A 25,373-nucleotide genomic window follows, 5' to 3' on the forward strand; every position below is an offset into this window, starting at 1 on the left:
ACAGAGCTATAAGAAGAGGTCGATACATGAATTGATTTTGTATATTGTAAAATGCAGCTACACAGACAAAAAAGAAGAGCAAACGAACAGTAAAATAAACAAAAACCATACATAACTTTAATACAGGCAAGGGTAGGTTCTTATAGAATATAAATTCAGGTGACTGACGACTTGGTAAATGGGTGAATCACGTTGGCCCGCTCAGGCTCACACAGTAATAGGGTTTATTCTGGCCCCGAAGAGTAGGAGGTGGTTGGACTACATCCAGCCCATCGTCCCCTCCCATATTCTTCTCTGAGGGACAGCACTTACCCTATACCTTTAACCCAAGATTGAATATGGAATTTTAAGGACCTTCCTGTGATTTCTTGGGGCGGGTGCTCTTGTGTCTGCTTGAGCTCCTCTCCGTAGGAAGCATCTCCTAACAGCGAGACCTACTTAGCACATCAACCTGGTGGTGACTCTTGACTGGGGGTTTTCAGCGATCTTCTAAAATAGTACGTGAGACCAGAACTAGAGATGACAGCGGGTCCACAAGCGTTTTCCAGGCTTTTCCCCCATGTTGAATGTTCTCTCCGTTCCCAGGTGGCTCTTATCATTACATTGATGAAGCTTTGCGAATTAGGGAACACTGATCTTTTAGTGGGTGGAGGGCCAGATCGATCGCCTTGTATCTATCTCTGTAACGGCCCCGGTCGCTGATGTTTGACCACTGATTAAGAGTCAGGGAAAAGGCACATTTGTTTTTGGTCGCTCTGGTTCATCTTCTACGACCCTAAGCGCACACATGCATGTCGGAGCATTGTCCTGACTCCCCGTTGTGTGGGCCAGTAACGTGTGTGTTCTCTGAGGGGGAAGCATCAGAGGGCATCGCTCCACATAAGGTAGTTTCCAGTTCAACAGGAAGAAAATGTCCTGAGTCGTCCATATTCCTGTCCTCTGCCTCCTGGTCTCTGGTCGGGGACCCTCTGGTCTCCCTGAAGTCCCTCCACTCTTAATGTGAAGAGAGCTCAATGCATCCATATAAGCAGCACTTAAGTCTGGAATAAAGAATTGTGACAACCCACTAGAGCCTTGGGGACTCCTGCCAGCCCCCACCCTGCATCCCTGCCTCACTCATTGATTGCAGATGTTTTTCAGACACAGACTACAACTCTCCCCTCCACAAACCTAGTTCCAATTGCCTCAATTGTCTCCATCAGCTTTCTTCTCCCTCCCTTCACGTGCCCTGCTTTTGGGACCCCTTTACATTTCACTGACTCTGCCTTCCTGCAAGTCAGATGGTGTGTAATCTCCATACAAGGATGCTGCCTGGTTCCATCTAGTTGACCTCTCAGGGTTACAATTCTCCAAATTGTACCCGCAGTCCTATACAGATCACAACACTGCAGACAACCTTTTTAGTAGGCCCTCCTCTCTTCTAGAATCTTCCTGATCTGCCGGGATTTGATGATTCATTGCAGCAAGGATATGAACCTGTTAGTCACTTAGGTTTATTTGGAAATAATTTCCCTAAGATCTCCTCCCTCCCATCGAGTGCCATGTAAGCAGGAAAACAGGAAGTTGTGGGTAGGTGACTCACTTCTCCTCTTTGATAGTTGAGCCTCACTGAAGGGGCTCCAGGGTCCACTGACCAACAGTAAAGTCCGCTGGGATAAGAAAGTTCTAAGTTGAAACTCCTTTCAGACATTCTTACAAAATAAAATAAAATAAAATAAAAACGTGATAATTTAGCTCTTTTCATGGTCACTGAAATGTTTAAGAGAAAGCTTCTCTGACTCACATTCTCTCACAAAGAAAAGACAAAGCTAAAGGCATGGATGGGAGGAGCCTCAGGAAAAGTTTCCTAACACTGGGCGGGCTCCAGGCTTTAGCTCTTGTGTGACGTTTACCAATGGCAATTTCCCAAGTTGTCTTGGAAGGATTCCATTTTTTTAGAGCATTTCAGATTGCAGAATCCTGCAGTTCAGTTTGTGAGAGCTTTGCTGTGATATCTTCCTACTCAAACCAAACCTACATCGATCGCTGTATTTCGGAAGAAAATCTCCATAGCTGGACGACTGTGGCGAGTCGTCAGTGAGGTGAGTCTGGCCAGGACTTCTGTGGGGGACATCTGGGCAGCTCGATGATACCACGAGGTACGGGGGAAGGGTGAGTGTCTGAGCCTTGTGTGTAGCGCGCAGGGGAGGGGGGTTGCCATCAGCTGTGTTCTGAAGACTGAAAACCATAGTGGCTCCTTCTAAGCCTTCTCTGCCAGGGGAAGATGCCAGACATCTTTCGTTCCATCTGACTGAGGCCTGAAAGAAGGGAAATGCATGTTGACTGTTGTAGATTCTAAAATTCATGCTGCGGGTGTTTCTAACAGGAGTAACTATTTAGAAGACGGCCTTGGCTTTCTTGCCTGGAAGCTTCGCGGCTGCGGTGGGGTCCGGGGTAGAGGAGACAGGACACAGGACAGGGTGGGGAAAAAAAGTAGTATGCGATGATACTCAATAGAAACCATGTCTGGATATGTTTCAAAAAAACCTGGGAACAAACACACACACACACACGCACACACGGAATAGAGCATCGATCGGGTTCACAAGGGCACTCACAGGGGTACAAGGCACCTTAGCACTTTCCCACCTGTCCTAGTCCCCTGCCACTTCTAGGGGCGGGGCTGCATCCGGGTCCCCCAGGACCCCCTCCGAGCCTCCCTCCAAGGCTCAGGCAAATGGGGTAGTGCAGTTTGTAGAAAAGAGGTGGCTGGAGACAAATCTGGAGCCACACTTTGGAATGCTTGTCCTTCTGTAGAGCCTGGTACTCAAACATGTCGTGTGCTTTTGAGAGAAATGTTATGTTTCAAATATTGGTTTCAGAAATTTCTAAATATTACATCAAGCTTTTACTTAAGTTGAACAGTGATGGTCAACTTTTCTAAGTGGTTTTTTTTCTTGCTTTTTTCAGTAGTTGACATAGGGGAGCACCAACGTATAATCATGATTTTGTCCATTTTTCCCTGTGGTTCTCTCAGCTGTTAACACATATATGAATGTACAGTGAGAGAGAGGGGAACGTGCTTGTGTCATAACACTATTCATAATAATGAGGATAATATAAACTAATAATAAATAACATATACCTATAACTATTAGGCAAATATGTAATTAAACTGTTGCATCTGTCTGGAATTGAAAACTTTTATCATTGGGCAGCAAAGCTCAGTTCAGATTAGTCTTTGACTTAAGGACCATCTAAAGCTACTTGAAAAGGGGCGCCTGGGTGGCGCAGTCGGTTAAGCGTCCGACTTCAGCCAGGTCACGATCTCGCGGTCTGTGAGTTCGAGCCCCACGTCGGGCTCTGGGCTGATGGCTCAGAGCCTGGAGCCTGTTTCCGATTCTGTGTCTCCCTCTCTCTCTGCCCCTCCCCCGTTCATGCTGTGTCTCTCTCTGTCCCAAAAATAAATAAACGTTGAAAAAAAAAATTAAAAAAAAAAAATAAAGCTACTTGAAAAGAGGTTAGAGTGGAAGAGAGCCAAAGCATAAGAGACCCTTAAAAACTGAGAACAAACTGAGGGTTGATGGGGGGGGGGGGGGGGGGGGGGAGGGGGAGGGGTGATGGGTATTGAGGAGGGCACCTTTTGGGATGAGCACTGGGTGTTGTATGGAAACCAATTTGACAATAAACTTCATATATTGAAAAATAAATTTAAAAAAATAAAAAAAAATAATAAAGCTACTTGAACATTGAAATCTTGTCTTTTAATGGGTTTATCACTTTATGTCCATTCGGTGAAATACTCCATTTTGATTAATTCAGAGCACTTTTCTGGAGTGCTTATTCTGTGTTGTCTTGCTGTCTTCTTCACCAACAGGTTTTTTTTGTTTTTTTTTTTAGTGTTTATTTGCCTTTGAGAGAGAGAGAGAGAGAGAGGGAGGGAGGGAGAGAGAATGAGTGGGGGAGGGGCAGAGAGAGAGGGAGACACAGAATCCGAAGCAGCTCCAGGCTCTGAGCTGTCAGCACAGAGCCCGACACGGGGCTCGAACTCACAGACTGCGAGATCATGGGATCATGACCTGAGCCCAAGTCGGATGCTCAGCGGACTGAGCCCCCCGGCGCCCCTCAACAATAGTTTTAAGTTAATGTCTCTGACTCCTCTTCCCGGGCAAGCAGCTCAGTGAACAGATACCATCTCTCCTTCCTCTATTCACCCCACTGTGTTGACCTACTTTCTGTTTTCTTTCTCTTCCGTTGGGGCTTTATTGATTTTTTACAACTTTGAAAGACTCAACCGAGGTCTTGTCCTCACTTCCTTTTTAGTCTGCAGCGTGTTTTTATGTTAACCTCCTTTAATCTCTTGGGGAATATTATCTCCAAAAGAGTGCTTGATAGGTATCTTTGTGTTGCTAAATCTTCTGACTGTTCATCATGTTGGTCAATATCAGAGATTCACCTATAGGACATCACATTTAAATGCCATTTTCAGTTTGCTACAAAATTCTTGTCTCAAAATTAGTTTTTCCCTTCAATACCTGTTCACAACCTCGCTCTGAGGCCTTTGGGTTGACATATGTTGTGGAATTCAGAATTTGAGTGACCTAGGAACGGTTAACAAATGCACACACTATCTATCATGTACTATACTGACGATCTAGGAAGATCTGAGTCCTGTCTCTCAGCTCACATGCAGTCATGTTTATGTAGCAAGATGTATGTGCCCTCACACTCATGTGGATTTTTAAAAAATATATACATAGGCTCCTGAGACCTCATATCAGATATTTTCCTAATAAGTTTTGTCACCTAACTAACACGCATGCGCACACGCGCACGCGCACACACACACACACACACACACACACACACACCCCTTTTGGATTCCCTTTTTTGGGGGATTTCCAAACCGCAGATATGGAATTTGGGTAGAATGCTGTACAAAGGTCCTGCAGTGTAGTTTTGCTGTTGAGAATCTGGTTCTGCAACTTTGTTAAGTGATCTGTACTTTTTCTCTGGGAATCAAACTTTCCTGGCTGTTTTAGGTATTTTCCGGGGTCTCAACATTACGTCCTGCCTGACACGGGTTTTTCCTTTACTCTCCTTTTTGGCATTCTTTTGGCCAGTCACTCTGAAGATGTTCATGTTACTTTCATTCCAAGAAGTTTATCTCATTATTTCCTCAAACGTTTTCTCCTTTTCACGCTACATGTCAATTTTTTTCTTTTTTCCCACTGACGGCATGTGCACATTGGCAGTCTGAGCTGTGCCCAGACATGCCTGACATTCATTTTCTATTTGCTCGTTCTGAATCTGCTCTGTCAAAGAAATATTTGAATCTGTCCCTCATTAGCTCAGGCCGATGCTCTTATCATCCACAGTTCTGTGCATGTCTCGGGCTCAGGATCGTGCTTAAATTCGGAAAGGCTCTTCTGTTCAACTGAGGGTGTTTGGACTCTCATCCCAGTCTGCTGCCTTACACTTTTACTACCTAAGCTCTCAGTTCATTAGCCTTTCCTTTCTGTTAGGCGACTCCTTTCGAGCCTGGCCCCAGCTCCAACGATCTTCGAGGGTTGTTGTGGCCCCGGTGTCATAAGCGAAGTGTCACTCACGAGTAAATGACCTGGTATTCCATGCTCAAACTTCTACCTTTGTTCTCCTATTTCTGTCCAACACAGAACCCAGCTATGCAAGCCCCAAATCAGGTGGCTCCTAGGAGGCCTACCCTTCAAAAGGACCCCATAACAGTGGTGGTACTGAAGGCAACAGATCCAATTGAGTATGAATTCCCAGGGCAGAGGAAAAAAAAAGTGTTTCTTGCTACGGTGGCTACTTCCAATCAAGTTTTCCAAGTGAAGGTTTTAAACATCAAGCTGAAAAAGGAATTCAAACAAAAGAATGTCATTACCATGTCAGGATACGTTCGATACAAAAATGTCCTGGAGATAAACGAAAGGTCGGTTGTGCAGAAAGCTCCTGATGACCGGAGGATCGTGGTCCCAAACGACATCTGGAAAAGAGCAAAAACCCCTCCCAAGATCAGAGATCTTTGCCAGGAAGATCCGGGTAATCTTCCAACAATCGTGTCTGGATTGTTTCTCCTGCAGAAGGTAATCTCTTCACATTCGTTTTCATGTTCTCCACCCACACCTGAAATTAACTGTTTTTGATCGCCGGGTTCTGTGTGTGCTGACTGACGGGTGAGCCCAGTTCTCAGGCCTGTCTCTTGACCACGGGTAGGTGGTCAAGAGAGCCACGTGACAGGAAATGGGACTAGTGACCTGGTAGTCTTGTACTCAAGATACCTTCATGCAAGTTCTTTGAAAAAGTGTCACCAGAAATCTTGTCGTGTCCCCGGTCAGGATTATTTTCAGCCTCTGTTATCAGGGCATGAATCAGTATGCATGTGCTTATCTCTGAGCTCCTCCAAAACTGTATAAATCTATCTTTCTCTTTTTTTAAATCTTTGAATAATCCATCAGCCTCCCAAAGATTCATTCTGGTTGGGACACATAATCAAAGTAATAAATATATCGGCTCATGTCCTCCTGAATATGAATACCTTTACCACGTAGGCAAACGATAGACATGGGCAAGGCTGTCTCCTCTAGCTTATTTATTTAACACGTTATTTAAACAGTTCGTTGAAGACTAAGGTTTGACATCGCAAGATATGGTGAAAACACGGCAGTCCAACTCCATTATATCCCCCAAAAGGGGGTGCGTGTGTCAGAGAAGTTTACTTGTACGGCACGTCCAAATTCAGGTTAATAGTTAGTATGATGTGTTCAGGTCTCCCCAGAATTCACAAACTTTCATGAACTTACCTGGCATCTTGTAGGATTGACTGCTTCATAATCTTACACATCCGTCTTCTGGGAGAGCCCCTTAAGTTACCTACATTACCCTCCAACTCTGTCTTTAAGAGAAATGCATTTCTAGAATGGATGAGTTACAACTTAAGGAAGTGAGACTGTCGTTTGTGAACTGCAAGATCCAGGTCAGTGGAGATAAGACTTGGAGAAGAGTGAGTTACTGGAACCTTACTTGTTCTGTTGGTTCTGTATAATCTACTGAATCAAGACTTGCAGTCATGTCCATTCCATTCTGCAGAACGACAGGAGGTAAAGGAGTCCATGAAAGCCCTCGGGTTCCTCTGATTCCAGTGTTTGAAGGAATCAAAGCTTCCCTGGTGGTGAAGCAGTAGGAAATAGGAAGAAAATTCATTGTTCTAGGACTGCCAGATAGAAAATATCTAGAACAAGAAAAGGGAAACTATCAAAGCAAGATCATAAGCCGAAAGTTCTTGGAGAAGACCTTGCCGAAGCTGTATGTGTATCTGTTCCTCTAATTGCTTTTTTATGTCTTGTATTCACTGTGTCCCCGGGGTCTTCCTTCAAATATCAATGTTATGATGTCTTCAGAAACAGGATGTTGGGGGCGGCTGGGTGGCTCAGTCGGTTAAGCGTCCGACTTCGGCTCAGGTCACCACCTCACGGTTCGTGAGATCGAGCCCCGTGTCAGGCGCTGTGCTGACGGCTCAGAGCCCGGAGCCTGCTTCGGATTCTGTGTCACCCTCTCTCTCTCTGATCCTCCCTTGCTTGTGCTCTGTCTCTGTCTCTCTCTCTCTCAAAAATAAATAATAAAACATTGAACAAAGCCGAAAGAGAAACGGGATGTTCAACTTCTGTTACAGAAAAAAGATAACAAGAAGACAACAGTCTATGTAATACAAGACGATACGGGAACCATGGAGGTCGTGGGGAGTGAAATATGCTACGGCATCGAGTGTGCGGAAGGAGACACAGTTCGACTCTTCTGCTTTTATCTGAAAAAAATTAAGGAGAAGCTAAAACTGACAAGTGGAAAGTACAGCTGCATGGAGGTGAGACCTTGGTGGAACAACATTCGTTTGCCCGGGAGGCAAATCGTTTGGCCTGGGTTTTGAGAGCACCAGACTCCTGTCTTCTTACACACGGGGTGCAGCCGGTGGGAGGAGAACAGAACCATACCTGACATTCATGTCTAAGTGGAGGAGTTTCAAGAGGCTCTGAGGAAATGACATTCACACAGATTTCAAAAGGACACGATACTTACGTGAAACAAGCAAACACTGGGAAAAATTAGGAAGGCGGGAAAGAAAGGAATTTCTCATGGTGGCTGAGAGCAAGGCTTTGGATAGGACAGTCGTGCTTTGAGTCCTGGGTCCAGCACTCACCGCTTGCCTGATGTTGGCAATCTGTCCTGATCGGTCGTCTGAAATGGTCAAAGTCTCTGCCTCACGGGGTGAACGGAAGACCCTGCCTGGTTCAGCGAAAACGTACATATACGTTATGTCACTGCCTGGCAGAAAAGGGAAATCAAACTGCAGTCGCAGTGTTTTTCTCAGCAAAGAGGACGTTGGAAAGCGCTCTAGGCAGAGGAAGTGATTCAGGCGTTTCCTCACGAGTGTGAGAGACAACGTGACTTCTGTACAAGCGGAAAATCTAGCAGGTGTCAACACAGTGGGAAGAGGAGGCCAGAAAGGTACACGGAGGAGTCGGCCGAGCAGGTGGCATAGCGCTGTTTCAGAAACCAGTGGAAAAATCCCTGTGAAGATAGGTGACAACCTGAAAAATTGTTGGGGGAGCAGAAGAATGCTTGATCTCTTTGAGAGTTTAGCAAAACATATTGTCGTGACCACCTGGACAGATGCATTAGGGAGAGAGGCGAGGTTCAGGGACAAGGATACCGAAGCAGAAGCAGCAATATTTGTCAGTTAGAGATCTTTCTTAAAGTCATGGGTGTAACAATGCTGCTTGTGAGAAATCTCAAGGTGATAACATGTATATTGATATAATAAGAAAACTTTTGTTAAAAAATTTTTTAATGTTTATTCTTGAGAGAGAGAGACAGAGCATGAGTGGGGGAGAGGCAGAGAGAGGACACAGAATCCAAAGCAGGCTCAAGGCTCTGAGCTATCAGCACAGAACCTGATGCGGGGCTCAGACCCACGAACTGTGAGATCGTGACCTGAGCCGAAGTCGGACACTTAACCGACTGAGCCACCCAGGCGGCCCAATAAGAAAACTCTGAGTGCTTCTTGTGTGCTGGGAACTGAAGCAGGGATGCAGACACCGTCATTATTCCCATTTCATTGCTAGACATACTGATGATCATCATCAGAGAAAGGTAGGCCCTTGCCCTAATTGGCACTGCCTGTCTGTGGTCGACCCGCCATTCCTACACTGGCCCCAGTGCTTGGGTTCCAGAGTCAGATTCGCGGGCATGCTCACTGAAAAGCCCAGACACATAAGGGTGAAGAGTTGAGAAGAACTGATTCTTGGGGGTGAAATACTTCACACCTGAGAAGGAAAACAAGTGAGCACAGGGGTCAAGGGGAAAACAGAAAGTGTGTCTAATACGCGTCACAGAGAAGTGTAAGGAGAAAGAGGGTCAACAGAACTCACACCAGACACTGAGGACCCATGGAGCCCCAAGATCTTGAATCACTAACTGTATCTTAGAGACAAAGGTACCACACTGTGGTACAGCGCACATCCTGACCCATATGACACCACACTCTTTCCCATGCACATAGGAACATACACACATACTCACAAAGTCCACGTAGGAATTGTGGATGCGCTCATCAACGTTCCTCTCCTCTAGAGCAACTGCACAGAGAAACATACTTACCCGCGGAAGCTTCCCGTCACTTCTGTGCTCCCTGAGGACTCGGCATTCAGCACTGCAAGCCCCAGCTCCACCCTTTCTTTCCTGATTCCTCCTCCCCACCCCGGTGGACACTTAGGCGGGGCACCAGGAAAGATTCGGGCGCCAGGGCATGAAGAGAGAGAAGATGGCACTGGGGGAGTTGGGAAACAGAGAATGAGCAGCCTCTGAGACAGGACAGGGGATGCTAGGGAGCAGGAGACAATGGCTGCAGGGGGCTGGGGGTAGGCCACACAGGAGACCCTCTTGTAGACCCTTAGGGTCTCATCGTGTCTTTCTTATCTCTCCTTGAAGGTCGTCAAGAGGAACGGATGCAAAGAGCAACCATGCAGTGTAACTTTCAAGCTGGACATTGCAGTGAAGAACTCTCCTCTGAATCCATCGAGTGGCGTTAATTGTATTGTCAAAGTGGAGAATATCAATGAAGAATAGTCTCGGTGGAAAGTGGTCCAGCACATTAAGAGTTCCTTCTATCCGCATGATAGATTTCATTACTTCCTTCAAAAAAGCATTAGATTAACATGTTTTTATGCACTTACCAAACAGATTAGATTTCGCGTCTAACACATTTGTAGGACAAAAAAAAATAAAATAAAATTTGCTTTTTCTTTTTTTTTTTTTAACTTTTTTTTCAACGTTTATTTATTTTTGGGACAGAGAGAGACAGAGCATGAACGGGGAAGGGGCAGAGAGAGAGGGAGACACAGAATCGGAAACAGGCTCCAGGCTCTGAGCCATCAGCCCAGAGCCTGACGCAGGGCTCGAACTCCTGGACCGCGAGATCGTGACCTGGCTGAAGTCGGACGCTTAACCGACTGCGCCACCCAGGCGCCCCTAAAATTTGCTTTTCCAAAAGGCATCTTCTGCCAAAGTGCCAGATGTGGTCTCTTTCATCCAGGAGTGAGCTGCATGGGGGCAGTTGACTTGTGCACTGTGAGCCACACAGGATGGGGTACACCGGACCTCACCAATATGGGGGGCTACCTTCTGTGACTTCCAGAGGGCAAGGCCCTAACTGGAGTCAGTCTCAGGTTATGTACGTTAGTCCTACAACAATATAAAACTCAGTGAGTCCTGTGCCCTGGGAAAAGGTTTATTCGGTCCACAAAAATAACCCTTTTCTGCAATGAACCCCCCCACCAAAGGGGAGCATTTGTTTAACTGGGGTCTCTGGAAGAAGCACAATTGGGGGTTTATGCAAAGGTACAAATACTCTCAGGAAGGATCCCTACCCTTAGTGCTATGAAATATTTAGTCCCATCCTCTGATTTACTGGTACATCGCATGATTTATTCTTCAACTGTATTTTCCTATTGTCATATCTCAAATGTGCAGATTCCTGAACCGTGTTACCCATGGAGGGACATGTCAAGAGCAAAGAGTCACGAATAGAGAATGAAATCTACTCCAAATGATGGGAAATAACACTTAACGAGATGAAATCTCTAAAGTCAGTATTTGAAACATACCGGGTGACTTCCGTTTCCGGAGAGAGCAGAGTAGCCTCCCCCCATAGGCCGTGCTATGAGGCAATCAGGACATGACAGTTTCAGGCTTTGAACAATAGGCAGCACAAGGGTAGGATCCCTGCCAGAAAGCAGACTCCGCAGGCAGGTTCCACAGTCGCCCGGGTCTCCCCTGGGAGGGTTTCCGGACGGCGCCTAGGGAGCAGGTGTCCGTGCAGAGCCTGGCAGCCGCACTGCCCAGGACGGTAAACATCAGTTTTCATGGCATCTCAATAGCGGGAACGTAGAGAGAAGAGAGTGATGGGGGGGGGGGGGGCGGGCATTCACTGGCTGAGTCCTGGCTCGCACTTGGGGGTGAGACCAGTGAGGCCTCCAGCTGCCGGGGGTCGAGCGCAGGGCAGAAGTGCGAGAGAGCGCAGGGAGCTGGCAAGGTGGAGGCTGCTGAAATAGAGACGCATCTTCCCGACCTGGACAACACCCTGACGAAGCAGGGAGGCTGCACGTTAGGAGTCAATATGGGACAACGAGTGGACTGAGGACAGCTCTAGATGCATCCTAACAAGGCCCAAACCAAGCCTCATGTGGAATCAGCCGAGTGCGAGGTGGGGGTGCGAGGATGGGGAAGGGAAGCCGGAATCAACTGTGCTAAGAAACCTGAAACCCTCAGTGGCCTCTAATACTTCACTTACCTGGGCAGAGAGTAGACATCTTGTATTCTCCTAAAACTGAGGCCTGAACACAGCATTTGACTGTTGCAGCCTCTAAAATTCACTCGGGGGGGCGTTTACAACAGGAGTATAGTTAGACGAAGGCTTTGGCTTTCTTGCCTGGAAGCTTGGTGGCTGTGGTGGCGGCCTGGGTAGGAGACAGGACAGTGGGAGGAAAAAAGCATTATGCAATGATAATAAAAAGATAAAAACAACACGCATCTGGACATAGAACCGTATTCTATGGTATTAGCCCCACCTCACGAAACATGAGGACACACACACACAGGGAGTAGAACATTTCTCAGGGTCACAAGGGCACTCCAAGGGTACAGGGCACCTTAGCACATCCCTAAGTGTCCTAGGTCTGTGCCACCATGGGGACACGACTGCATCCCAGGCTTTCCTGGTCCCTCTCCCCGCCTTCATCAAAGGCTCAGGCAAATTTGGTGATGAACGTTTCTAGGAAGGAAGGGCTGGAGTCTAATCGGTTACCTACCTTGTGAAATGCTTTAGTCTTTCTACAGAGCCTGGTATACAAGCACATGTCATGCACTCCAGAAGAATGTAAAGATTTCAACGTAGGTTTGAGAATTTCCTAAGTATTAGAAAATTTTTTTTATCTAACCTCACGTCTGGTGGTCAAGTAAAAAAACATTTCGGGGGCGCCTGGGTGGCTCAGTCGGTGGAGGGTCCGACTTCGGCTCAGGTCATGATCTCGCTGTCCGTGAGTTCGAGCCCCGCGTCGGGCTCTGTGCCGACGGCTCGGAGCCTGAAGCCTGCTTCGGATTCTGTGTCTCCCTCTCTCTCTCTGCCCCTCCCCCACTTGCACTCTGTCTCCTTCCGTCTCAAAAAGAAATAAACATTAAAAAAATGAAAATGAAAACAGAATCTTAACTCTGCCGTTTTCTCAGCAATAATAGCACGTTTTCAGATGCACTCACCTTCTCCTCCGCTCTCACCCACCCCCCCATTATCGAATACTTCCCTCCGAGGTGTCAAAGGACCACATGATTGAAACTTCATTGTTCTGAGATGGGTCCTGCTCTACTTGAGATTAAAAGTGGCCTGAGCTACTGGGGCAGACAGAATTCTCAAGGGTATTATTTAGTTGACAGTCCTCCCAGGTTATAAAGAAAAAGTCTCAGAACAGAAACTTCCACACTCACGGACATTCATTAACTATATATTGCCCATTAACCAAATGCTCAAATTAGTTCTGTCCTCTGATCTTCAGTTATCAGGAAATAATAGCTCCCCAATCTTTGGTGCGATCTTATCATCACCTTGTTGGAGGAATTTGCTAGAAGCCAAAATTTCAGAGAAAAGATTCTGGGGTCCTTGCAGTCTGCATCCAACAGACAGAATCCTTTAGCTGTGTCAACTATAGTCAACACAATTCAAGGGCATTGCCATTACATTGATTTTTATACCACGTGTGAGCAATCTCATATTATATCGATTACCTTCAATATCACTAATGAAAGCCTTTCTCTAACATTCGTATTTTGAGGTTAATTTGCCACTGAGTTACCATCTGGCGTTCAGTAATCTAATTCATATAATGCCACCTATTGACAGAGAGGTAGGAGGTGGCTACTGGAAATCCCTGTGGGTGGAATGATTAAAATATCTGTGAGCCACGTCAAGCACATCTTCCTCTTTAGACTTGCAGAAACCGAGCTAAGGAAAATCAAAAAAGGAAAAGAACCAGATCATTGGACTGTGAATTGTTTTCGGAACAACTTGCAGCCCTTGTAACAATTGCAACTTTGGGGCTGGAAGCATTGTATGCCCACCAAATGCTCATGTTTTAGAGGTCATCAAGGCTGGGTTTTAAGGGCTCTCTCACTAAGTTTGTGGTCTTGAGGAAGACTTAAACCCTATGAGCTTCAGTAATCTCACATGTGAGATGGCAGTGACAATAGAGTGCTCATGGGGAGGTGGCTGGTGGCTGGGAGACCACGTCAGTGCAAGGAGAAAGGTAAAATCAGCTGCAACTCAAGTGTCCTCTATTCACCTCTTTCTTCTTCAAGGTCATCAAGCCCAGGAAGAGCAAGAAACAACCACTCAATCCTTACTTGTACACGGAAACCACACTCACTAGGGTGTCCTTCAAAAACCTGGATGCCATTAATGATGTTTATGGAGATAAAATATAAGCACAACAAAAATATAGAGAGAGATAGATATACACATATTTTTAAAAGTATCTATCTATATATTACATATATATAATATACAGTATATAATATTATTGAATTTTGGAGATATATATACCGGCTATCAATTCTAAGAGATAGAGTATTAATAGGTACTTTTTATTTTTTTTAATACTTTTATGTGCAATTTTAATGCCATATTTTGCATGTATATATAAGTTTTTATAATTTGGAAAAAATAATAGACATTTTGTTCCAAAGGAGTGCTATAACAGGAGTCTAATTTATTGGTGTGATGCTTAAAAGTAAATCGTGTGTAACTTGCAGATCAGGTTGGAGCACACAGGCCCCAAGCAATATTTGCATTTATGCTTTGGGTGCCACCTTGACAAAGGAAGGCTGGGGTCAAGAACAGGCATGTTGAACGGGCTGTGCCCTGCTCAGAGAAACCCTGCTGAGGGCGCACGTCAGCACAGAAATTCTCTGCGCTGCAGTTGCTAAGCCCTGTTTTCCTAGGAAAGAATTGCTGTAGCTCAGAAGGATGGGAGTCGATTCAGAACTGGTGCCCCTGAGCGGGCATAACGCCTAATTGTTCCGCTAAATAAGTCACCTCCGGGCAATCTGCAGGAAGACACGTACGTGTTGCGTGTGGTTCTAGCCCCGTGTGATGCGGCTTGCTTGGTTGAGCTCCTTTACTCAAGGCCCAACAGCTTGGTGGCTCTCCAGCCATGTTTCCTGGCTCTCATGCTGCCCCTGCGTGGATTCCAGCGGGAAGTTGCCTCGGGCAGAGACCCGCTCGCTTCAGGCAAGCGCTGAAGAATCATTCACGTACCGTGGAGTTCAATGGCAGGAAGGAGGTATCCAAAACCGGACGTTTACAATCGATTTCTTGATCACATACTCGCTTCCTGGTGCTTTGCAATTATTTTGTGTCACTTAATCTCCAGCCTAGCTGGAGTCATGATCTCATGGTTTGTGAGTTCGAGCACCATATCGGGCTCCACACTGATGGTGTGGAGCCTGCTTGGGATTCTGTTCTCGACCCCTCTCTGCCCCTCCCCTACTCTCTCTCTCTTTCTCAAAATAAATAAACATTAAAAAAAAAAGTAGATTTCTTGCAGAAAATGTAGAATTGGGTTGTTTTGCTTGAATCCATCTCATTTATTTCATGTATTTAGACCACTGGACACTTAAAGTGATTTTTGACAAAGTTAGATTGGTAACTACCATGTTTCTAACTGTCTTCTATTCTTTGTATTCGTTCTTTGTTTCTTTCCCCTGTCTTTTTGTCTCCTTCCCTTCTGGTTTTTTGAAGCTTATTTATTTATTTCGAGAGAGAGAGAGGGAGAGAGACGCATACTGTCAGCAAAGAGCCCAATGCAGGACTGGATCTCACGCACCATGAGGTCAAGACCTGAGCCAAAGATCAAGAGTCAGACACTCAACAGACTGAGCCACCCAGGCGCCCCACTGCCTCCCCTGGTTTTAACTAAGCATTTTATATCGTTTGATTTTTCTTCCTCTCTTAGCATTTCAACTATACTCATAAAATTTTCAGGAGTTGAGAGTGTACAGACAGGTTTTTAAGCAACCTAAATCTGCCTGCAGATTCTCTCTCTCCTTCTCTCTCTGCCCCTCCTCCACTTGCTCTCTGTGTCTTTCTCAAAATAAACTCAAAACAATCCGAAATGCAAAGCATGCTGTCATTATTTATTCCTCTCTGATGCGCTTCCGTTCCTCATGTAGGTCTGAATTTCTGACCTGTATCATTTTCCTCCTCCCTGAAGAACTTTTAACATTTCCCACAGGGCAGGTCTGCTGACAACAAATCCCCTCACTTTTTGTTTGGTTAAGCAAGCCTTTCTCGTTCACTTTTGAGGGATAGTATCCGTGAATATAGAATTCTAGACTGATAGGCTTTTTCTTCAACGTTTTATTTTATTTTATTTTTTAATTTTTCAACGTTTATTTATTTTTTGGGACAGAGAGAGACAGAGCATGAACGGGGGACGGGCAGAGAGAGAGGGAGACACAGAATCAGAAACAGGCTCCAGGCTCTGAGCCATCAGCCCAGAGCCCGACGCGGGGCTCGAACTCACGGACCGCGAGATCGTGACCTGGCTGAAGTCGGACGCTTCACCGACTGCGCCACCCAGGCGCCCCTTTCTTCAACGTTTTAAATATGTCGCCTCACCCTCTTCTTGCACCGTCTCTGACAAGAAGGCCCCAGCATTCTTATCTTTGTTCCTCTGTAGACAGGGTGTTGTATTTTCCTTTGACTTCTTTCAAGATTTTCTCTTTGTCTTTTGTTTTCCGCAATTTGAAAATGATATTCCTTGAGGTAAGTTTTTGATATTTACCGTGTTTGACATTGTCTGAACTTCTTGTCTCTGTGGTTCTGTGTCTGTCATTAATCTTGGCGTCTTCTTTGTCATTATTCCTTCCAATACGTTTTCTGCCTTTTTCTTTACCTTTCGGATTTCTAAGATGCATCATATGCTGTGTCTTATGCTATGATGCCACTGATGGTGGCTATTCTGGTTTTTCTTTCTCTCTTTCTCTGCATTTCAGTGTAAGTAGTTTCTTCTATTGACCTATCCTCGCCGATCCTTTCCTTGGTTGTGTTCACTTACTGAATACCTATCTTTTGTGTCACAACATTTTTATTTCTTTTTAAAGTTTTTTTAAAAATGTTGTTTAATGTTTATTTATTTTGGGGTGACCGCGAGAGAGCAGGGGAGAGGCAGGGAGAGAAGGAGACACAGAACATGAAGCAGGCTCCAGGCTCTGAGCTGTCAGTGCAGAGCCTGATGTGGGGGCTCAAACTACCAAACGGCACACGATCATGACTAGAGCCGAAGTCAGGTGCTTAATGTCCTGAGCCACCCAGGCGCTCTTCAACAATTTTATTTCTTAAAATTCCTTTTGATTCTTTCTTAGAGGTTCTGTCTTTCTGCTTAGAGTACCATTCGGGGCATGCTTTTTACTTTTTTTTGCCAAAGCCCTGCTACAGGCTCACTTGTGTCCCCCGCACCAAATTCGTATGCTGGAGCCCTAACAGGCAGTAGAGTAGAATGTGACTATATTTGTAGATAGACCCTTTTAAAGAGGTGATTCAGGCTAACGAGATCATATGGCTGGTTCCTGATCCAGTCTGATGGGTTTTCTTATGTGTAGGGGAAACGTGGACACACAGAGACATCAGGAGGAGGACAGGGGGACAGTTGTGTGAAGAAGGTGTCCGTCTGCATATTAAAGAGAGAGTCCTCTGAGAAAACCAGCCCTGCTGCTTCCTTGATCTTGGACTCCAGCCTCCAGAACCCAGAGAAAATCAAGTACGGTTATTTAAGCCACCAATGTGTGGGATTTTTCTCGTGGCGTTTCTAGAAACTAACACAAGCCCTTACCATATTAACCAGAGACACTTTAGATTCCCTGTATGCTAACTTCAACATCTATGTCATATCTGAGTCTGGCTCAGATGCCAGTCTTGTCTCTTCAGACTGTTTGTCCTTGTCTTTAGACATGCCCCATAATGGTTTGTCGAAAGCATGGCATGTTTTGTCAGGTGATAGGAATGGGGTAAACACACCTTTAGTGTCGGGCAGTGTTTAATGTTCATTCTCGCTGCATTTGCTAGAGGCTTCAAGCCCTCTGGTCTCCTTCCATTCCCCCTGGGCCTTGGGCTTTCCTGTGTCCCTGTCCTCAGAGACAAACCTGTCTAGCGGGACTACATAAGGGCAATAGAGAGACAGTGGAAATGCCCAATTTCTGGAACATAAGGGGACACTGCAGAGCCTACAGAAATTTAAAAGAGCACAAAAAGCATATTATGAACCACTTTAGGCCAGTAACTTCGGTTACTTAGATCCAATGGACAAAATTCCTGGAGAACACAACTTACCAAAACTCTCATAAAGAAAAAGAACATCTGAATGTCGCTCGCTATATCTACGCAAGGAGATTCAGTTGTAACAAAAACCTTTCCACAATAAAAGCTCCCGGAATACACACTTGATGAATTCTATCAAACATCTAAGGAGGAAGCATTAGTGACGTCACGTGCACGCTTTTAGGAGTGCCAACACTGATGTCGTACCAAAATCAGATAAAGACCAAGCAAAAGGAGAAATAAAGGCCAATGCCTCTCCTGAAAATAAATGTAAAAGTACTTTTTCACATACCTCAAAATTGAATCTCTCAAAATGTGGTAAGTGATGATGCATCCTGGAACCGTTGCTTTATCTCAGGGATACAAGACTGATTCCGCATAGAAACCTCCATCACACTTTGCATTTCCTTTGAAAGAGAAATCAACTTCCCTGAGAAAGCATGCTGTTCAGGGAAGCGGGGTGGCAGGGGTGGTTCTGTCAATTCATCTATTGAGCGAGCTGAGGCTCCCACACTAGCGAGCTTTCTACCCACCCCCCGCCCCCAGGATAAGCTGTTGGAGAAGAATTTTGCCACTCTTCCCTGTATTCCTTTGCTAGAGTTCCTATAACAAACTACCACAGACTGGGGGCAGGGTTGGGGGGGGTGGCGGCTGACACAACAGAAATCTATTTTCTCACAATTCTGGAAGCTAGAAGTCCCAGATCAAAGCCTCAAAAGATTTGCTTTTTCCTGAAGCCTCTGTCCCAGCTTGCAGGTGGCCACTTCCTTGCCGTGTCCTCACATACTTTTCATCTGTGTGGACGCATCCCTGGTCTCCGCGTGTGTTAAAACCTCCTCTTTTTAGAAAAGCTCCAGTCACGTTGGATTAATGCCCCTCCCTTATGACATCATTTTAACTTATTCACCTCCTTAGAGGCTCTATCTCCTTCCAAATACAGTCGCGGGAGTGGGTAAGGCTTCAACATGTGAATCTGGGAGAACACAGTTCAGTCCCCAACCCTCCCTTTCTGTTTCTTTCTCTGAGACACAGACTTCATCACCAAGCTTTTCTCCGCGGTCCTACTGTGGATTTGAAAAGGTCTGACTGTGGTTTCTTGATGTGATTGTTTTCCTCCTCACTCCTGCTTTTCCCTGTAGATTCTCTCTGCTCTCTCTCAGCCTGATGGCTAAGGGCACAGGTTGACGAGCTTTTTTTCTTTCAAGAGCCATATAGTGAGAACCTGGACCGTGTCGCTCATCGGCTCTTCAGTGGCACCAGGAATTCAGATGTAGACAATGCGTAAATAAGTGAGTATCTCTGTGTCCCAATAAAACTGTATTCACAAAAACCAGTGTGTTAGCTTTGGCCCACGGAACGTCAATCCAGTGGGGACTTGTCCTGGGGATTTTGACCATGTGAATTAATACTTGAGACAATAAAAACTCGGCGTAAATTTATCCACTTTTCTCCGTATCGAGGTTTCTTGGATGTTGTACTAGTGAGCTTTCTGCATCACCGCACAAGCCACCAAATGTCTGGCTACTGCCTGTGAGCCAGGAGGAAATACATGTTTTTAGCATTCCTTTGTTTCAGCTATTAAAATTCCAGCTTCACTGTATGAATTATGGAGCACTGCAGGAAACTGTCCTTATTGATGACAGGAATCTGTGTGTTATGTGCAGGAGTCCCAATCAGGGACATTACATCACCTGATTGCAAAGAAAAGGAGCAGGAAAATGTCCTGATATGGTCATTCTTCCCATATGTTCTCTACCCTCTGATCTCTGGGATGGGGCCCTCTCTGACCTCCCTAATGTTCCCCTCCACCTCTTACCTTAAGGCCAGCTCCATGCCGCATGAAACAGCAACCTAAACCCTTGAAAGGAAGCAATGAACACTCCCAGGTGTTTATGGACACCTCCAGATCCCCCTCGCCTTCCCATGACTTACTCATGCTTTGGTGGTGTTTTCAGATGGTCTCAAATCTCGACTTCAGCTAGCCACTCCACGACTATGGTCTGGATTAAAATAATCAGCTTTCTTCTCTTTAGATATCCTCAGATCATCACCAACACCATCTGTCCTTTGGGATCCCAGTCCTGGTGTCATCCCACCTGCAGATCACCTGGTGAGTTACAGCCATAATGTCAGTTGATTGGTACCATTTATTTGATATCTCAGAGTTTCCGATACTCTGGAATGCATCCGCTGTCCTTCATGGGAACAACAACAACAACAACAAACCATTGCGGAACAAAAGGTGAATCAGGCCCATCTCCGTCCAGAGGCTCAGTGTTCATCCAGAATTTGCAAAGACTTCAACACTGTCATGATATGAACTTGCTACCCAGCTATGTTTATGCGTGAATAATGCAGAAAGTTTGAGTAACCATTAACTTAATCAGTGAGGCAAAGTAGCCTAGTCATAGTTGAGAGGGCAACTTCCTTGCTATATATCTAAGGAAAGATTCACATATTAATGACCTTCTACCTCTGTGGTACCTTCTACCTCCAAGTACCTCACTTACTAACGGGGTGACTGCTTCAGGCACTATTTAAACCCAGAATGATTTCATAGCAGACTTGTCTGTACATATATGCAGGATGTCCAGTCAAGTGCGCAGTAGAGATAGATGCCTCTTTCAACATTTCATCCTAGAACTCTAGAACTCTGAAAACAGGAAGTGAGGGATAAGTGGCCCAGTGATTCATCTTACTTCTCCTACATTTGAACATTTTTGGAGGGAATATAATTTCTAAGGACCCTCACGTAAGTCTGCGGGACAACAAAGTTCTAACGTTGGCACTCCTTCCCTCTCCTGACATTTGTAACAAAAACCCTTAATTATATTTTTGCTCTGATTTTTCATCTTGACTCAGTGTTTACAGGAAGGAAGCTGTTTATTTTCTCTGACTAATGAAATCGAAAGCTAAGAACAGGGGAGGGAGGAGTCTCGGGATGGTTTCATAACCTCCCTCTGGGGGACAGCACAGTGAGAGGAAACCAAAACCAGTCAAATTGTGACTCCACACACTGCCATTTCTGCTTGCTATCTTTCAAAACACTTCTTTTTCCTGCGCCCTTCAGGAGATTATAATAGCTTGCAGTTCAGTCTCTAAGGGCTTTCCTAATTGATCTTTCTCCTCAAACAAAATAAGCAGTGATCCCTGCATTTCTGAAGAAGACCTCAAGATCTGGACTTGTGGGGAATTTCAGCAAGGTGAGAACCGTGGGCTTTCTGTCAAGAGATGTGGTCACCTATTGGCTGAGCAGGAAACATCCAGGGGGCTTCGGTTATAAAGAATGGGGGGGGGGGGTTGTGCTGGTTATCAACTACAGTCAGAAAAATGAAAACAGTAGCTTCGTTCTATTTTTTTTTAAGTTTGTGTATGTATTTTTGAGAGAAAGAGAGACAGTGAGAGTAGGGGAAGGGCAGAGAGAGAGGGAGAGAGAGAGAATCCCAAGCAGGCTCCATGCTGTCAGGTCAGAGCCCAAAGCAGGGCTCAAACTCATGAACCGTGAGATCCTGACTTGAGCTGCAATCAAGAGTCACGTGCTTTAACCAATTGAGCCACCCAGACTCTCCAACAGTAGCTTGATTCTAATCCTTTACAGCTCAGGCAAAAAACAGACATTCTCATTCTACCACATCTGAGGCCTGAACAAAGGGAGAGACATTTTGACTATAGACGATATTAAAATTTATTCCCTAGGTGACTACTGCCATGAGTTATATTTAGAGAAACTGTTTAGTTTCCTTCCCTGGAAAGTGCACAGGAAACGTGGTGGCTGTGGCAGGGTCCTGGGCAAAAGTCAAGATAGAAGCACAAGGAGGAAAGTATCATAACCTAATATGAAGTAAAACACACATTTGGATTTAAAGTTGATTGTATGGTATTATCCTAATCTTAGAAAACTCACATGCATGCGTATACACACACACACACACACACACACACACACACACACACAGCAGAAAAAATTTCCTTTCCACAGACACAGTTATGCAAAAACATAGCTTCTTTACCTCTTTCAGACAGTTTAATTTTTATCTTATACTCCAGAGCCATTATTTCAGTTCCTTTTAGTATTACTTTCTGCCTCCCTCAAAATTACTGACTTTTTTCTAGTGGCAAGATGCAAGGGAGAGGGAGGGAGTCAGTTATACATAGATTTCTATTGCCTGCTTGCAGAATTGTTGAGCAACTTTCTGGACGGCCTGTTATAATACTATTTCATTTGCTCTCGTTAGAGTGTGAGATTTTTCATGCTGATTTCAGAATTTAGGGTATGTTAGATAAACCTCGTTAATTATGTTTATTAATTGCGTTGGTCGGATTTTCTAAATCTTTACTGATTTTTTAAAATTTCATTTCGCAATTGCTAGATGCATTAAAATCATCACGCATAAAAACCGTGCCATTGTGAGGTTTTCGTCCCGTACGTCTGTCAAATTTACATACACGATGATATATACAAGTGTGTGTGGATGTATGGAGAAAAACATACGATATAATATTACAAATATAGTTTTTATATTATTATAGGCGAATCATGTTATAAAATAAATTACATAATATTTATAGCATTCTAAAGGGATATCACAACAAAAATAATATATATTTTCGATTAGCAAGTAAATACACAATCACAACTGTGTTATTTCCCTGGGACGTCAGCTTTGTCATTGTGTTGTGCTTTGATGATATTTTTTTTGTCTCCAGATCTATTTAAAGCTACACTAATATAGATAAGCTGGTTTTCTCTTGGTTGCTCGTCGCATGATGAAATATTTGTCTTTTATTTCCCCACCTTTAAGTGATCTTTTCTTAACAATACATTGGCAGATTGTGTAAATGCCATTTGACTACACTTTCCACTTACCTCGTTAGGGCCATTTCTGTGTCTGCTGATAATTAAGGGGTACAGTTTGGCTTCGGCCACGCTCGTTCCCGTTTCTGACACTTCTGAATGCTCCTTTCTCGTGCTTCTGTTTTTACGTATACCTTTATCTGATCCTTTAAGACAAAGACATTAGCGAAGGGCCCCATTGACTTTCCTCCCTTCCCCCACCGTGTCGATATGCTTCCTGTCTCTCTCGTCTTTAGTCGAAGTTGCATTTCTTTTAAGACAGAGGCACACCTCGCCAAGGTAGTCCTCGCTCTGGCTTGCAGTAGTTCTGGGCTCTATGTGTCATTTTTATTATCGAATATCATTTCCAATAGACGTTTCCTTATAGGTCTTTGTCGTACAAACCACAAGGCCTTGAATATCAGAGAATAGTTTCTGAGGCCCCCACATTTAAATATCAGTTTGGCCAGCTTAGAATTCTGCTCTCAAAATTATTCTGCCCTCCCTCTATGTAGGATACCCCTGGGGCTGCATCTGTTTCGAAATTCACAATCGGGGCATTTCAGAAAGGCTATTTAGTGTACCTACTTTGAATACTGTAATATTAGAGGGCATCCGGGTGGCTCAGTCGGTTGGGGGTCTGACTTCGGCTCAGGTCATGATCTCACGGTTCATGAGTTCGAGCCCCACATGGGGTTCTCCGCTGTCAGCACAGAGCCTGCTTCAGATCCTCTGTCCCCTTCTCTCCCTGCCCCTCCCCTGCTCATGCTCTCTCTCCCTCTCTCTCAAAAATAAACAAACATTAAAAAAATAGAAACAAACAAACAAGACACAAAAACAAATACTGTAATACTAGAAACCCAAGAGGGGTCTGGATGGTTATTCTAAAATCAAACACACTAATATTTTGGAAATACAATATGCACGTTCATATTTAAGAGGAATGAACAAAGATTAGACCTAGCCTCCTGTCACCTTATATCGTATTATATCTTATTTTGCAAACGAATTATGTTGTCACACTCATATATACCACACACAACACAAAAATTTCATTTTAAACACTATTCAGCTTTGAAACAGATATGGAATTTGAACAAATACTATTTGAAAATTACCCTGTTTTACTGTTGGTGGACAGCTTTCCTGCTGAGTGTCAGATTCAGGCTGCTCCTTGAATCTTTACAGGTAATCTGCTCTTCATTTCTGGAAGCTTTCAGAGTTTTTACTTTGTTGTTAATGATCTTCAGTTCTGCTATAATCCATCTTGTGGATTTATCCTTCAATCCATGAGCCTGACCAATCCGAGGATCTCGTACCCTCGCAGGAAGGAATCATTCACAGCCCTGGGGATTTGAACATGCTAATTATACAGAAGCTACACAAACACACGGTGCCCGAATAAGAACAACTGATGAATTTAAACAGAAAAGTGGAATCCGTACCATGTACTGAGTACCATAGAGGAAGTACGAGAGGTGCTAAAGGGGCCCAGAGGCGGGACCCTCGGTCCAACAGGGGGACTCTGGTGGCTTTTGGAAGACAAAGCCTCAGCGGAGTCCTGAAGGCTCCGAGGAGTCAGTCGGAGGAAGAAAGGTGAGAGCCGCTTGTTAGGCAGCAGGGAGGGAATTAGCAAAGTCCTGATGCATGAAGAGGCGAGATGGGTTGTATATTTCTGGAGCATAAGCCACAAGAATTACAAAAGGCATAGATGTAAAAAAAAAAAAAAAGATGCAGATTATTCAAGGCTCTCCAAGCTAGGGTGGGGAGCAAGAAAAATTTCAAAAACAAACCGGGGAATTCTTGGCGGCTGTCAAGTGGGACAGAGCCATGGCTGGAGAGAGGGACATCTGGCTTTCCAAAAGAACTGTTCAGAGGAATTCAGCCTAGAAGGGTAAAATCAAGGAACTGCTAAATAATTGCGCCAAAAGAGTGCAGTGTTCCTGCTCTAGCCGGAGTGTAGAACCCAGTGAGAGGACTACTAAATGGTCCCAGAAAAAAAATGCTGTGATTGTGCACGAGGAAGCAGGTAGAAGGCCAGCAGGGGACAAGGGCGCAGAGGACACAGAGGACATGCCCAAGCCCCAGGGAGAGGGGACGCTAGAAGGACTGGCTAGAGGAAGGCAGGTGGACGTGGGCGGGTCCCTGGTGTGGAAGCGAGCGCCCCGGTAGCGGGGACAGTCACGGAGGGTGAGAGACTGCGGTCCACTCGGCCATCAGAGAGGGTAACAGGGTCAGGAGCCAGCGAGCAGACATCCAGGGAGACACCGCAGCCCCAGTAGGGGATGGTCTCCGGGAGCAGGTGCCCTGTGACACCGTACAGCCCACACTCCACGCACAGAAAACACTACCTCTTTCCAGACCTCCCGCCACCACACCTGCCCTGACCCGACACAACTGTCGTCATTAAATGAAAAGACTTTCTCAGGAGTTCTGAATGCAGGCGCCTGGGTGACTCCGTAGATTAAGTGTCCAACTTCGGCTCAGGTCATGATCTCATAGTTTGTGGGTTCGAGCCCCGCGTCAGGCTCTGGGCTGACGGCTCGGCGCCTGGAGCCTGCTTCAAATTCTGTGTCTCCCTCTGTCTGCCCCTCCGCTGCTTGCACTCTGTTTCTCACATGG

At 45.2% G+C, this 25,373-nt stretch overlaps 2 protein-coding genes and 1 long non-coding RNA gene across 30 annotated transcripts in view; 2 read left to right on the forward strand and 1 right to left on the reverse strand.

The window, feature by feature from the left end:
* Nucleotides 1-1,912: 1,912 nt before the first annotated feature.
* On the forward strand, nt 1,913-10,302 carry LOC123586044 (myeloid cell nuclear differentiation antigen-like). Its single transcript, XM_045454884.1, has 4 exons — nt 1,913-2,081; nt 5,655-6,086; nt 7,673-7,861; nt 9,985-10,302. Exons 2-4 carry the CDS (start codon nt 5,664-5,666, stop codon nt 10,120-10,122), a joined length of 750 nt encoding a protein of 249 aa, XP_045310840.1. The 5' UTR covers nt 1,913-2,081; nt 5,655-5,663; the 3' UTR covers nt 10,123-10,302.
* A 651-nt stretch (nt 10,303-10,953) lies between these two features.
* Nucleotides 10,954-12,100, reverse strand: LOC123586045. Its single transcript, XR_006706566.1, has 2 exons — nt 11,846-12,100; nt 10,954-11,635 (listed from the first exon to the last, which is right to left on the reverse strand). It is a non-coding gene; the product is annotated as an uncharacterized LOC123586045 (long non-coding RNA).
* An 8,737-nt stretch (nt 12,101-20,837) lies between these two features.
* Nucleotides 20,838-25,373, forward strand: part of LOC123586043 (interferon-activable protein 203-like) — a 30,267-nt gene continuing 25,731 nt past the window's right edge. For 13 of the 28 annotated variants that reach the window (XR_006706565.1, XM_045454854.1, XM_045454858.1 and 10 more), the window contains exon 1: nt 20,881-21,120. The gene's annotated coding sequence lies outside the window, so the exon portion shown is untranslated. Of the gene's footprint in view, nt 21,121-25,373 lie in introns of all 28 variants that reach the window. The other 15 variants (XM_045454855.1, XM_045454857.1, XM_045454862.1 and 12 more) reach the window with 3 other exon arrangements.

Source organism: Leopardus geoffroyi, chromosome C3 (genome assembly GCF_018350155.1).
Source record: "Leopardus geoffroyi isolate Oge1 chromosome C3, O.geoffroyi_Oge1_pat1.0, whole genome shotgun sequence".
In the NCBI taxonomy this organism is placed as follows: domain Eukaryota; kingdom Metazoa; phylum Chordata; class Mammalia; order Carnivora; family Felidae; genus Leopardus; species Leopardus geoffroyi.